General features: G+C 39.6%; 1 protein-coding gene across 2 annotated transcripts in view; it reads left to right on the forward strand.

The window, feature by feature from the left end:
- The window catches only part of Abcc4 (ATP binding cassette subfamily C member 4), a 188,251-nt gene extending 176,614 nt beyond the window's left edge, over positions 1-11,637 (forward strand). For both annotated transcript variants that reach the window (XM_015484155.2, XM_048800747.1), the window contains 2 exons: positions 1,490-1,624; positions 9,853-11,637. In XM_015484155.2, the coding sequence (XP_015339641.1) occupies positions 1,490-1,624; positions 9,853-9,960 (243 nt within the window). In that variant the 3' untranslated portion in view covers positions 9,961-11,637. The remainder of the gene's footprint in view (positions 1-1,489; positions 1,625-9,852) is intronic.
- Positions 11,638-13,475: the final 1,838 nt, after the last annotated feature.

Here is a 13,475-nt window from a genome sequence, read left to right on the forward strand (position 1 = left end):
GCAGAATAGAAAAGTTGACTATTTTGTAAAGTAACTGGGTTCACTCGTTTACTTAGTCTTTGGCATGGGAGAGATCTGTATTTTAAAATTGTGTTTTTTTTTTTCTTTTCTTTTCTTCCACATCAGGAAGAGTGAATATGCCCTGTAATGCTATGCTTAAGTAAAATTACACATTCGGGGCATCTAAATTGGCATGCCAAATTATAGGACATTTTAATTATTATGTGGATGTGACAGATTCAATTATTTTTGAACTCTTTTGAGAAAGCTGCCCTTAGCAGTGATTCACGGTAGTAAACAAAAGATTAACAGGAAAATGCCTTTTGTGAGACTTAATAAATGTTTCCGATTAAATGCCAGAATTAACTGCAATATCTAGATGTGGAAAAACAACCTGTGTCCTGCTTAGAATTTCTGCCTATTCTCTTTAGATGAATTTACTCTAAACACGGCCTAAATGAAGAACTAAGTACCACTTAACATCAGAATGGTTTTGCTAGGTGCGTCATTTGGGCCAATTGTCTCAGACTCTCTCTTCTCTCTGAAGCCATTAACCAAAGCCACTAATAAGAAGAAATGCACAGCTAAGCGCCCCCTCCTCTCCCTTTCAATTTCCAGTGGACATATTAATGAGCAATAAGATGGCTAAAAGGCAGGCAGCTGAAGAAAGAGAGAGACAGAAGCAAGGAAAGATAATTGTGAAAACAGATCTCCAGGCCCTCAGCAATTCAGATTGGGCTGCCCCCGTGTGCTGTGTGGCCGTGATCACTGGAATTTCGAGCTCAATTTCTTAATTGCTTCTTTAGTCTTATCCAAAGAGAAAATTGGATTTCTAGAGATTTCTTCAGTGCAGAGCAATTATGCTAAAGCTGCTTAGGTAGTAGCTCTTTTAGCCAGTCTTTTGCTCTCAGAATAATAAACTACACCCAGAGGTGACTTCAGAATGCACCTTAACCTCACCAACAGGGGTGTAGCCCCCCTTCCCAGCAGACAACAGTGTTGGCCCCTAAAGAAATTCCACAGGCGTTTACTTCCCTTCCAGCTGTTGCTCAGATTGTATCAGACCAGCTCAGCAGCTTATTTGCTAGGGTCACTGCCGTCCGGTTTTCTGACATTACTTTGTGTTTTAGATAAATTGAGTTTGATTTTCTTCAATCAAGAAGTTACCCAGTTTTAAAAGCACTAACTAATAATAACAACCCCAGATGCCCTTGGCAGAATATAAAATGCACAGGACTGCTGATTGCCTATAATCATAGTCTAGAACTTTCATTTTCTTCCTTTCCTATAACATTATAATAATAAAAGGTCAGGTTAGGCCTTTGTTTGCTTCGTAAAACAGGGTAATCAAACCGTTTAAACACCCTCCGGGCCTACCACCCAAATAGATTCTCTATATTCTCCTGCCCCTTTCCGAAATATTGTCTGAGTTATAATATGTTGCTGCAAAACATTGTGTTTCAATGGTCTTCTTTCTGCTGATTACCAGGTTTTGGATTCAGGAAGACTGAAAGAATATGATGAGCCGTACGTTTTGCTGCAAAATAAAGAGAGCCTATTTTACAAGATGGTGCAGCAGCTGGGCAAGGCAGAAGCCGCTGCCCTCACTGAAACAGCAAAACAGGTGAGTGTGCACCAAGGAGCTGTAATTAAAGTTTGTCTCACTATTTCGTTCCTCACAATTTGGCACCATGGGTCTGGTAACAAGCACTGTGTGCCCCCTTTCAATTACAAACCTCCAGAGACAAAGCTTCAGCATGTCCCAGGTTGAAGTCAGGCCTGGGAGACTTGACAGAAGCATTGGGGGCCGTGGGGTGTACATACGCATGCAAGCAGGTGTGCCTGATGGGGACAGTTTTAGACTGGACTTTTTCCCCATGTAGACTGAGGGTTCTGATTCTCACAGAACACAATACTCATTTTGCAGACCCATTGAATTTCATTCGTATGTGTGCTGAGGACATTTGAGGTGCATGCAGATGCTGTCAAGGTACATCCAGGAGATTTGAGAGTGTGAAGGGAAATGTTGAATATTGTTCATTTGTTCTAGAAAGATCTACCAGGGAAACAAGAAGATATAAAACAAAGTTCTTTGTTTTATAATTTGTCGAGAAAACTCCTACTGTCACTTTCTCCCCGGGTTTCTCCTAATTCTTTGTTAAGATTGGGTCCAAAGACCACTTTGTACTTCTACCTTCTAGAAGATAACGTTGTCGTCAGGACAAATCAAAAATCCATCAAAAAAAATTAAAAAAAAAAAAAATTAAAAAAAAAAAAATCCATCAAAGCTACGGTCTGAATAGTGCTTGAAGGTTTACAGAGTACTAAAGACATTTGGGTTACATGGTGTCTGAAAACAACAGCCATGCAGTCCTAGCTCCTTCTACAGACGGGATATTGCACTTTGGTTTAAGAACTTAGCCAGTGTCACACAGTGGCTCATAATTCTTTGAATAATTCTGTGAGGTGGTTTTGTGTTGGTGGGAGGAGGAAGGTGGGGGGAATGTCCACTTTCCTTGCCGCGTGTTGGGCAAGGGCTTCCAGTGGTACCTGATGAGGCTCCCTGTCGTAACTGCTCAACTCTTAGCATCATGGCAACATGGATGTGCTTTTCCATTTTCATTCTTCTCTGTATCTCCTAAGCTTTCAACACCATAGGTAGAATAACATTGCTTGGTTTTATATAGCATTTTAAATATCTTTTAAACACAACAGAATGATACTGTTCCAGTATCTAACAGTCCTTTTGTATGAGTGATTTGTCTAAAATGTAGCAAAGGTTTCCTTCTGTCACTGTTTCTTATTCTTGTTTTGGAATGAGGATCTGTGCCTTCCAATATTTCTTTGAGTCTTGCATCTGTGTTTAAAACTGTGACGTATATGCCTACATATTCAATATATCATGCTTGGTACTAACAACATGTTAGGCATGCCCCTAGTCATGGGCAATATAAACCAAAGAATAGAGAAGAACCGAGGTGTTTGGTGCATGTGTTGAACTGTTGATGATGAGGGGGATACTTTGGCACTCGTTGAGAGGGACACACTGTGCTAGGATAGACCCCCTTCTATCATTACGACTGTTTAGGAGGACAGGGCTCAGTGAGGGGATGGAACTCGCCAGGATCACATAGCTAGCTAAATAGTTAGCAAGGTTGGGGTTCAAGGTGTAGGCTCAGGGAGGATGGTGTCTGTGTACCGAGCTTTTCATAAAGACTTACACTGCTAGCACCCGAGGTGAGAAGCTGCACTTGAAGCACTAGACTTTTCTAGGCCCAAATTATCCAGAGGACTTTCATCTTCTGCTGGTCCAACTTTCCCTCATAAGACCCAACCAATCCTTTGGGATTCCCTGTGTACTCTAGTCACAAAACAGCCAGGAAACTCAAACTTCTTGTTTTTTTGACACCTCAAGCATTTCACATCAGAGAGATGAACCACCCCCCATGTACATGTCAAAATCCTCTTTTTAAAAATGTATTATTATGAAGGCATTGAGTAACGAGAGATAGATCATGAAATTTGGGGAGTAAATCTAGATCACGAGATAATACAGTTCATCATCCTTATCTTAAAGATGAGGAAATAAGGCCCCAAGATAATCGAGTGACCAGTGTTACCCTCGTTTGTAGCAGACACCAAATGAGAAATGTTTTCCTTCAACCTTCCTTTTATTTCAAGTGTAACATGTATACAGAGGTCACAAAATTAGAAACCTCTTGATTCTCTTTCATCTGCTTCAACAATACTAATGGTCAGTTACGTTCATGTAGTTTGTATAAGTTCTTGAAAATGATTTCCCTGGCTCTTCACAGCAGTTCTTTCCTATGGCACTTGGTTGGCAAGGATGTGGGTTGGTGGACAGCAGAAGGCACGTTGCTGGGTGAGGCCAACGCCCTGTTCCAGCCGCTGCATTCTGCATAGAGCCTGAAAACACTCCTCCTTATTTCACTGGGTGTGCAAGGTGGGGCCAGTCACCCAGGCTCCCTCAGAGGCAGAACATCCCTCTTGGATCTCAGGCCTGCCCGTCACTAGCACAGGTCACTTCTTCAGAAAGACAAAAGGAAATACAGATCTTGATTCCTAGTCCCACTGAATATCTTCTTGACATTATTTCTGCACACACTTGGTCCGCTTAGGAGAACAAGCTGTCAGAGTGTCAGCTTTTTAAATGTATAAGATCAAATATCAACGCTTCCTTCAGAACACTGAGGGGATTAGTCTAAATCAACAAGCTTTTCACTCTCACAGATTAGAATTCATTGGTTTGAAAAGAAAATTCAGCATCTGGGTAAAGGTACTTCCAAGTCACGTATCCTTGACCACATAGTTGCTTTTCTGAAAACGTTGGTGCGGGCCAGCTGATTGGCCTTTAGAGACATGATCCATGAAAACTTAGAGAAAAGTACTTTGTAGACATATAAAGCTGGAGGGTGTATTAGTCTGCTGGGCTACCCTAACAAAGTCCTGTGGGCTAGCTGGCTTTAAGCATGAGGACTTATTTTCTCAAAGTTCTGGAGGCTGGAAATCCAGGGTCAAAGCCATCATCAGCAGGATGACTTTCTTCTGAGGCCTCTCTCCTTGGCTTGTCGATGGCTGTCTTCTCATGGTCTTTCCTCTTCCTGTAATCTCTTAAAAGTTATATTGGATTAAGGCTCACCCCAAGTACCTCAATGAACTCACCTCTTTAAGGACTCTGTCTCCAAATGCAGTCACATTCTGAGGTAGTGGGGTTAGTGCTTCAGCACTGGGAGGAGGGGGTCACCACACCATTCACCATGTAACAAGGGCTGAGTGCCCATCATCCTCTTCCTGGGTGCAGCAGACCTAGTTGAAGCTTTCAGAGTTCCTTTGTTCTCCCCGTGGGATGGATGTGCCATTTTATCTATTCGTGAAATCACCAGGTAGAACCCAAAAGTCGTGACATCCTAGCATCCTGGATCCTAGGAGCCTGGACCTGATTAAATAGATAAAGAGGCCCTTAGCAGGCAGTGGCCTTGAATACAAGTCTGTAGTGCAGGGATTACAGTACTGTCCCGGCCCCTTCACCCTGCTGGGATCAGATGAGATGGTATGTATTTACATGCTTCCAAGAACATAAGCATTTTACAGATATAAAGAAATGTCACCTATTAATAACAAAAATTTGTTCACTTTTCAGAAGGCTAGAGGCCAAACCCTTTCCTCCTGGTTATAACAAAAGAAATGTCCAAAGCATTCTGAATAGCTTTAGAAATTCTGAATATTTAGAAATTATTTTAATTATCAGCTTAATAATAAACGCTAATGCTGTAAAATTTTAGGTTTTTTTTTTTAACTCAAAACTTCAGTTGTCTAAATAGTTTTTAAATATATTTAGACCTGTGTATTTCACTTCTCTGTTTTAATTGATGATACTTTCCCCAACTCTTAGCTGGCTAGGGTTTGTGCTCTTGTATAGTCTTTTTTTTTAAACTTTTTACCTAGAGCTGGGATTGAACCCAGGCCCTTGCACATACTGGGCAAGGCTGTGCTATACCACTGAGTTGCACCCCCAGCCCTAGTGTAGCCCTTTTCAGATTCTAGTGATCCAGTAGTGGGTTTGGCACCTGTGTAGTCCATCACAATCAGTGCCTTTTAAGGAATGAATTAGAGAATAATGAAATAGAAGGAAAATAACTATATTAGATATTTCATGGATCTCCTTGAAATCTATAGGGATGTTCTTATAGATAGGGAATGTAAACTGAACTCCATGTAAAGTGAGACATATTTATTATTACAGGTAGCAGTAAAAATAAGTAATAAGCTATAAAACAGTGTTCTAGAGGAGGGTTCATTGGAGCTAGAATCTGTGACTTATCACACGTCTGAAATAGTTGGCTGCTATCTAATTTAAACTTGCTTGTTATAAAATTTGAACACTTTGTTTGACTTAATATGTTGTAATCTTTGGTCTGAGGTCTTCTAAAATTGTTTATTCGTGTGGAGGAGTCTGAACCACACAGACATAATTTGGTCTTTCCCCTTGGTGCTCAAAGGATTCTTTCTCTATTTTGGAGGTCATTTGTTTTTTCTGGGATATCACTGTGTTCCCCTTGGGCTTTTGTTTCTGGAAATTTCCTTAAATTTACCCTATTTTAAAAATTTGATTATATTGTCCTCTTTACAAGTCTCAGTCCTGTTTATGCTATGTGTCCTTTGTCTGTTTTATAAGCCGTTTTCGCCCAGTCCTTTGTAATTATTAATTTCCAGTTGTTTTACTGAGTACTCAATCCTGTTCCCATGTCTTATTTTTTTCCATCCCTGGCTAACCATCTCCACGCTCCCTTCAGTTCTTCAGTCATTTCATTGATATTTTCATTTTTCCCTTCACTCCACTGTTGACCTCTGTCAACTCAGGTCCCATCACCTTTTTGCATTGCATTTTTACCTTAGTCACTTGTACCACTGTTGTGCATTGGTTGGTTGTTCTGCAACTTTTGCCTTTGCATGTATTGCATTATGGTGGGTTGGGTTTTTTTGTTTGTTTGTTTTGTTTTGCCATTTTCACCTGATCAGTAGTATTCATTTATCATGTGTCCATCGTTTTCCTTTTCTCACTTTTTATTTGTATATTTGACAGATCTTATACTTCTTTTTATTATTATTATTATTTTTCCTACTTCTCACCTTTGAATAAAATGAGTTTTTCCTAGACCATAGAGCTGTGGGATAGTTGTGGCCAGGGCATGGTTTCAAAGCAAATTCGCCCTGTTTATCATAGAATCTCCTTATGACTGCGCAAGAGAGAGACGACAGAGAGAGAAAGAAATGGGTATTTATAATGCAGCTCACATCTCAGAACCTCTCTCCCCCTGGGCCTCACCCATGTATATTCTTCAACAAAGCTGTTTCTGTATGATTTCTGTTGGCGCCAGCTGATTGGAGGACTTTACTCTCCCTGGTGGCTGAGATCTGCTCCCAGTGGTGTCCACTGTCTCTCTTTCCACAACCTCATTGAATCCAGTGGCACATGCAACCCTTCCGGATATTTTCCCAGTCAGTGTTTCCGATGACACCTGATTCCATCAAAGGCTGAGCTTATTCTTTTTTTCTCAATATCTTTGATGTTTAAGGTGATTTCTAAAAGGACAGGAGAGAGAAAAATTCATTATTGCATTTTCTTAAGAGCAGAAGCTCTAACCCTCCATTTCTCGGACAGTAGTACATACACACCAGTGATGCACACCAAAATCAGACCTGCTTTAATGAGGAAGGAACCTGAGGCCTTGAGTACCATGAGTTACACAGATCAGTGAGAAGGAACTGATGGTATTGAGCCAGAATTCAATCTGTTGGGCTGATGTAAAATAAAAGCCCCAGTTTTTGTCCATGAAAGGGAGCTGGTATTGCTTTCTTGCTTTTAGTAAGATCTAATTCCATTATGGTGGCTTTATGATGAGCCTGAGTTTAAATATGAAGTTTCAGACTTCATCAAAGGGACTCTTTGAACCAGACTCCAGAGAACCAGAAGAAGAGGAGCAAGATGCCCAACATTGACTGGACATAAAGTCTGCTGGCCCCAGACTTGAGATTGTATGGCACTGTCTCCAATACACTCTTCACAGACATTCTTATGTGACAAGGTTATCCCTTTTTGACACATGAAGAAGTTGAGACAGAGGAGGCTAATAATGTCCCAGAGTCCCCAACTGGCAAGGGCTGGTCCTCCAGCTTTAGCACCCTCTCAGTTGTACTTTCTCCTTCCGGCTTGCCACGTTCACTCAGTGGACAGTCTCAACCATGACTCTGGGGTCTGTATTAATAAAATCAAGATCCACAAACGGGACTCCTGGTGTGATGTTTTTGTGTCTCATGCCGGGTAATGCTGCTACTTTCCGTGTACTAAGGGGCCATTTCTCACAGCAGCATTCCCAAACACACCCAGCACTTAACTCGGTGTGTTTTCCACCAGCAGTGTGCAGCCATTAATTAGTTCCTATGAGGTAAGTCATTGTTATCTCATTTTACAGACGAGGCAGCCAGTATGGAGGGAGGGTAGAGTAGTTTTTCCAGGATCAGCAGTAAGTCCCAGGAGGGAGTATGAAGACTGGGCCTTTCCACCCTAGGATAAGCCTGGGACCTGAGGACCCTGCCAGAGAGGGGCAGTCATCCACTCCCCTCATCGCCTCACTGCATAAGAGATGCTGTATCCTTCTAGGCCGTTGTCCAGAATGTTTTATAACATGTGGCATCGGATTCGAGAAAGATAGGCCAGATGAAGGATTTTATACAAAAGGAAGTCATTCTCAACCAAGCCTTTCAGACCAGGAACTAAGACCATTTAGTGCAGAATTGCAAATAGCATCATTTTCTTTATAAAAAATGACATTGAGAAGGGTCAGGGGGACAAAACCACCATATCTGAGGAGGACTCTGGAGCAGAACTTCAGCTGTATTTCCATTTGTTCCATTGTTGGTTGTTTTTAGTTTCAACAAGAAATCTCCCTTTTGAAACATGTAAATCTATAACCACTGAAAATATAGCTACCTCAAAAAGAGCAGAACCCCCACACACAAGTATCATATTTTTGAAAACTTGTCCCAAATTTCACCCAGTGGGAATTAAGTAGAGAATACTTTTCTTCTTATGTGACATTTTAATATATCGAATATTGTGTTTAAGTCATTTTTTTTTTGAGTAACAAGTATGCAAGCAATGAAAGAAAGAAAGTGGGCTTAACACATAGGTGTGTGTCTCAGCGATCCTCATTTTGTATTTGAAGTCCATTATGTCCAATGATAACTTTGTTGACAGTACCCACAAATATATTTGGAGCCAGGTTTCATAAAATAGATCCAGAATCGAATGACTAAGAGACCCAGCTCATGACACACGTCAGCCTCAGATAGATGGTACATTTTCTGTTTTAAAGACTCGAACAAAACTTTTCACATTCTTCTTTGGGAATAAAAAAAAAATTACATTTGAAGTCCTTTTTCACCCAAACACATTTGGAGATAAGAGCTCACAAGTCTTGACATTATTTCATTTTGTTACGCGCATCTGTCAAGGAACCAAGATACGATACAGCTACTAAAAACGGATGATTGTGGAACAGAGAAACTTGACAGCATTTCATTTCCTTTATGTTCTGATTATACATTTATCAGGAAACCTGTATCTCTTCTAGTTCAGCTAGAAATTGGTAGAATTCAGGAACTCAAAGGCTTGGCAAAGGACTGTCCTATTATTTGGTATCATCTTACATTTTAGAGAAGTTGCTTGGTTGGGTCATTGTTCAAGCTTTTTCCCTGCTTTTCATTATTGTGACCCACTATCCACAGATCACATTTCTATGGGCCCTGGGACTGCTTTGCTGCACAAATTAAACGCTGGGATATTTCATACACAGAAGCCAGAGTTTGAATGCTTGTCAGTCAGAGTTTATAAAATATAGGGATTACAACCTGATATTAACATCCAAATCTATTGTGCTCATTTTATGTGCGAAAATGAGAAACCCTCGTGCAGACGCTAGATTTCCCAGCCTCTTTGTCACCCTGTTTTTAATTTATCTCCAGGTTTTGAGTCAGTAAAATGATTTTGCTTATCAATTTAATGGAGTGATAAAACATATCTGGGAATCAGAATGATCTGAACTAAAGTGGATCTACAGGTGGTTTGGCATTCAGCCCAGCCCAGCGGAGGGTTTTAGGGGGCTAATTCCTCTGCAGCATATGTACATCCCTGGTTTGTAATTGTGCCTCAGTAAATGACATGATTTGCTTCACACGAAGAAGTGGACACAGAAATGCAATGCCTTAGAGAGGAGGACTTTGAATCTTCTAAAGATGTTTTTTTTTTTATGCTTGTTATTTTTTTTATAGGTGTACTTCAAAAGGAATTATCCAGATATTGCTCACAGTGGCCCTGTGGTTATGAACACTTCCAATGGACAGCCTTCGGCCTTAACCATTTTTGAGACAGCACTATGATTCTACCAGGATGTCAATCAATTCCAAAGGCATTTGTCTATAGTTTTTGCACTGTGTAAACTACATTGTAGTTTGTTTTTTTCCTTAACTCTAGCAACAAATATTTACACATACAAGATGTTAGTTTTCTTGGATTTTCTCCCTTTTCAAATTCAAATGTTATAGCTGTTCTTTTACAATCTAAATCAGAGGTGCAGACCACCAATAAAAGGTGTCTACCAGGTTTTGTGCCTTAACGGACCCCAGAGCCAAAGCCCATTTTGTAAGGAATAGAATACAGTTATGACAGGGGGTTTTTGTTATTAGTTTTCGGATATTTTTGTTTTGTTTTGATTTTTTTTTTGTTTTTTTTTTCTCCTCTGTTCCCCAAAATAAGACACTAACCTCCAGTGGTATCAGGGACTCTACTTACTTGAAGACTGTGAAGTTGCCATTTTGTCTCACCACTCTCAACTAGGACTCCTTACTTTCCCCCAAAGGCCTCTGGTTAGAATAGTACAGATAAAACTAACAGGAAAAAACAAAACAACAAGAAAAATGTACTTCAAGTAACATTGTAGGAGGAAGAATCCACCCTGCCCCGGCTCCAAAAAGATATGTGACTAAAGTATAGGAGGACAATATTTTATTATAGGTTCTAAAAAAGAAAATGCTTTCTTAAGTTGAGAGCCTTTATTCGTGCTTCCATAATGAAGGATACACATGTGAACGTCCCTCATCTATAGATTTGCCTGGCTCAGACATGGAACTTCCTTGCAGTTTCTGACTCAGCATGGTGATACTTTCCCAAAAGGCCAAACAATTCCAAAAGTTGGAATTATCAACTCCAAGGATAATTCCTAACATATGGAGTATTATTCTTATTTGGATTTCTGGTTTACAGGAGGTTAATCCTCTTGTTGACTAGAAATCTTTTGGTTTAGCCTTTCCTAAGATCCTTTCCGAATTGCATACATAGGCTCTCTGACTTGGTGATTAAAACTGAAAATTGTTGCAAACATTGGCTGTAATTATGTACTATGTTCTCAGGATGCTTCCAGAAGCTTTCATGAGCCTGTTCAGATTAGTTTCCTTCTGACCACTAACAGCAGTTTCTTTGGGTCCTTCTGAATAGGCAGTCAACAAACCACAATACTTCTAGGACCTTTGTACTTCATTTGAACTATGAGTCCAGTTCTTCCTGATGCAGTAGCTATGTACATTGGGTTCAGGTTAATAGGATATCATCACCCTCATGTTGCATACATCAGTTTGTGTGTGTGTATGTGTGTGTTTCTATACACACACACACACATAAATGCCCATATATAGTAGGCTTTTCGATTCATTAACAGAAACAAATGTTTTGTAGAATGAAGCATTATTAAAAAAAAGCACACACACAGCAAACCACCAAAATACATGGAGCCACAGAGGCGGTCTGACTTTGTATTCAGAAGTTTGTACAACAATCACGCACAAAGTTGTTTTTTGAGAGTCATGTTTAGTATTTCAGGAAACTGAAATGACAATGATGTCTGTTTAAATATGAGAAACGTTTTAAATATATATGTGTTCATTTGGCCTTTAGAGGTTACACGGTCATATAAACATGTTTCTATTTCATTTCTGTTTTGATGTCATAGGATTTTTAATGAAACAAAACTCAACTGAAATAAATGACAGTTTTCCTCTTCATTCAGAGGTCTGTATTTTTGTTCTTAGAGGGATTACTGACTCATATCTTTGCTGAAGAAAGCCAGAGTTTTCCTGAGATCAAAAGAATATCTTCCTTTATCAGTGGGTTCTGTTGACTGCTTAAGTGAACCAAGTCTTCTAAGAAGATATGTGGGCTGTGGATAGACAGAAACAGTGGTTGTTGGGGTCCAGTCGCTCTCCTTCCGGGAAAAGAATATTAGCTTATGTCCAGCCTTGAGCAAATATTAAATGGTCAAGGTTTTTGTTGTATCTTAGAAAGTGATAGAATATTGGTTATCAAGAGTGGTCCCTGGGCTAGCAGCATCGCCTGGAAACTCGTTAAAAATGCAGATTCTGGCACCTTCCCCAGATCTGCTCAATTGGAAACCCAGGTGGTAGGGACCAGTAATCTGTTTTAACAAGCCCAGAGGGTGATTATGGTACAGGCTAAAATTTGAGAAATGGTGCCATCAAATGTACCTCCTAAAGCTCCTTAAGAAAGACACAGAAAGTTCAATTAGGGAAATGGACAGGAGACCTGAATTGAAAATTCATCTTACAAAAAAGAATATCCAAGAGGCCAACAATTGGAAAAGTGCATCAAACACCCCATGGAGCAACAGGAATACTCACGTACTGCTGCAGGTATGAATATTTTTATTGGAAAAAACTATTTTAGAAAAAAGTTTATAGCAGTTTCATAAGCTGCACACCCTGTTGACTGGCCAGATGTGTACACATATGCACCAAGAGTGGTGTTCAAGGGTGTTCCTACAAACGATTCCTAATAGCTCAGGCTGGAAATAACTGACATGCTCATCAACAGGAGAAGGAAAATGAGGTAGCAGAACACACAACGTTGAAAGCAATTAAACTACGTGAACAACACAGATGAATTTCACAAATACAACACTGCTCCAAAGAAATCTAACCCAAAAGAATATTTATGATTCCATTTAAGCAAGTTCCATTCAAGCAACATGCATGAGGCCCTAAGTTTGAGCAATTCTTAGCTTTGGGCAATGGAAGGTGTTGGTATTTTGGATACAAAATGGGAGGGCATCTAGGGTGCATAAAATGTTCTAGTGTTTTGGTTTTAGTTTGTGTGTGTTTGGGCTGATCAGTGTCTACTGGACTTTTCATATGTTTTCTGCACTTCTATTTAAAATACTTTACAACTGAGTTGACAAAATTGTTCTCAATATTATTTTTCTTTTAGAATCCCAAATTCAATTCCTCAATTTTCTGGGTGGCATGGAGGTGGGGAACATGCCTCAGTCTTCTACAAATGAATTATCTGCATCTGGGAAATTATTTCTACTGAGTTTATGTTTTAATACAAGGCTCTTCTAGGATTGTCTTGTGGCCCACAGCAAATGACACATTTGAAGTCCTTGGCACATGAAAGATCAAGGCCTATATTTTCTTTAACCAATTACATAAATCTCACTTCCTCTCCAATTTTAATATAGATATGAAATAAAATGGGAGTTTTGGGGATTTTATTTTTTAAATGTCTTGAGGTATAACTGAATACAAAAAGTTGTAGATATTTAATGTCTATACTTCGTACATATATCTGAGAATCCATTCTCACAATTGATGTCCTAAACATATTTATTACCTCCAAGAGTTTCCACCTGCTGTCTTTGTTTTATTCTTCATTATTAGGAATGAATTACACATATAAGTCAATGTAATGCTAAGTCCTTTTGATAACACCATAAATAATTGATGTCTTAACTTGAGAAGAAGAATCAACTTTTCAATTCAATGAGGCAGTGAATTAGATTATTATTTAGCATTGTGACAATTTGGTGAGTTAATTTATCAGCTGA

Source organism: Marmota marmota, unplaced genomic scaffold, assembly GCF_001458135.2.
Source record: "Marmota marmota marmota unplaced genomic scaffold, marMar, whole genome shotgun sequence".
Classification (NCBI taxonomy): domain Eukaryota; kingdom Metazoa; phylum Chordata; class Mammalia; order Rodentia; family Sciuridae; genus Marmota; species Marmota marmota.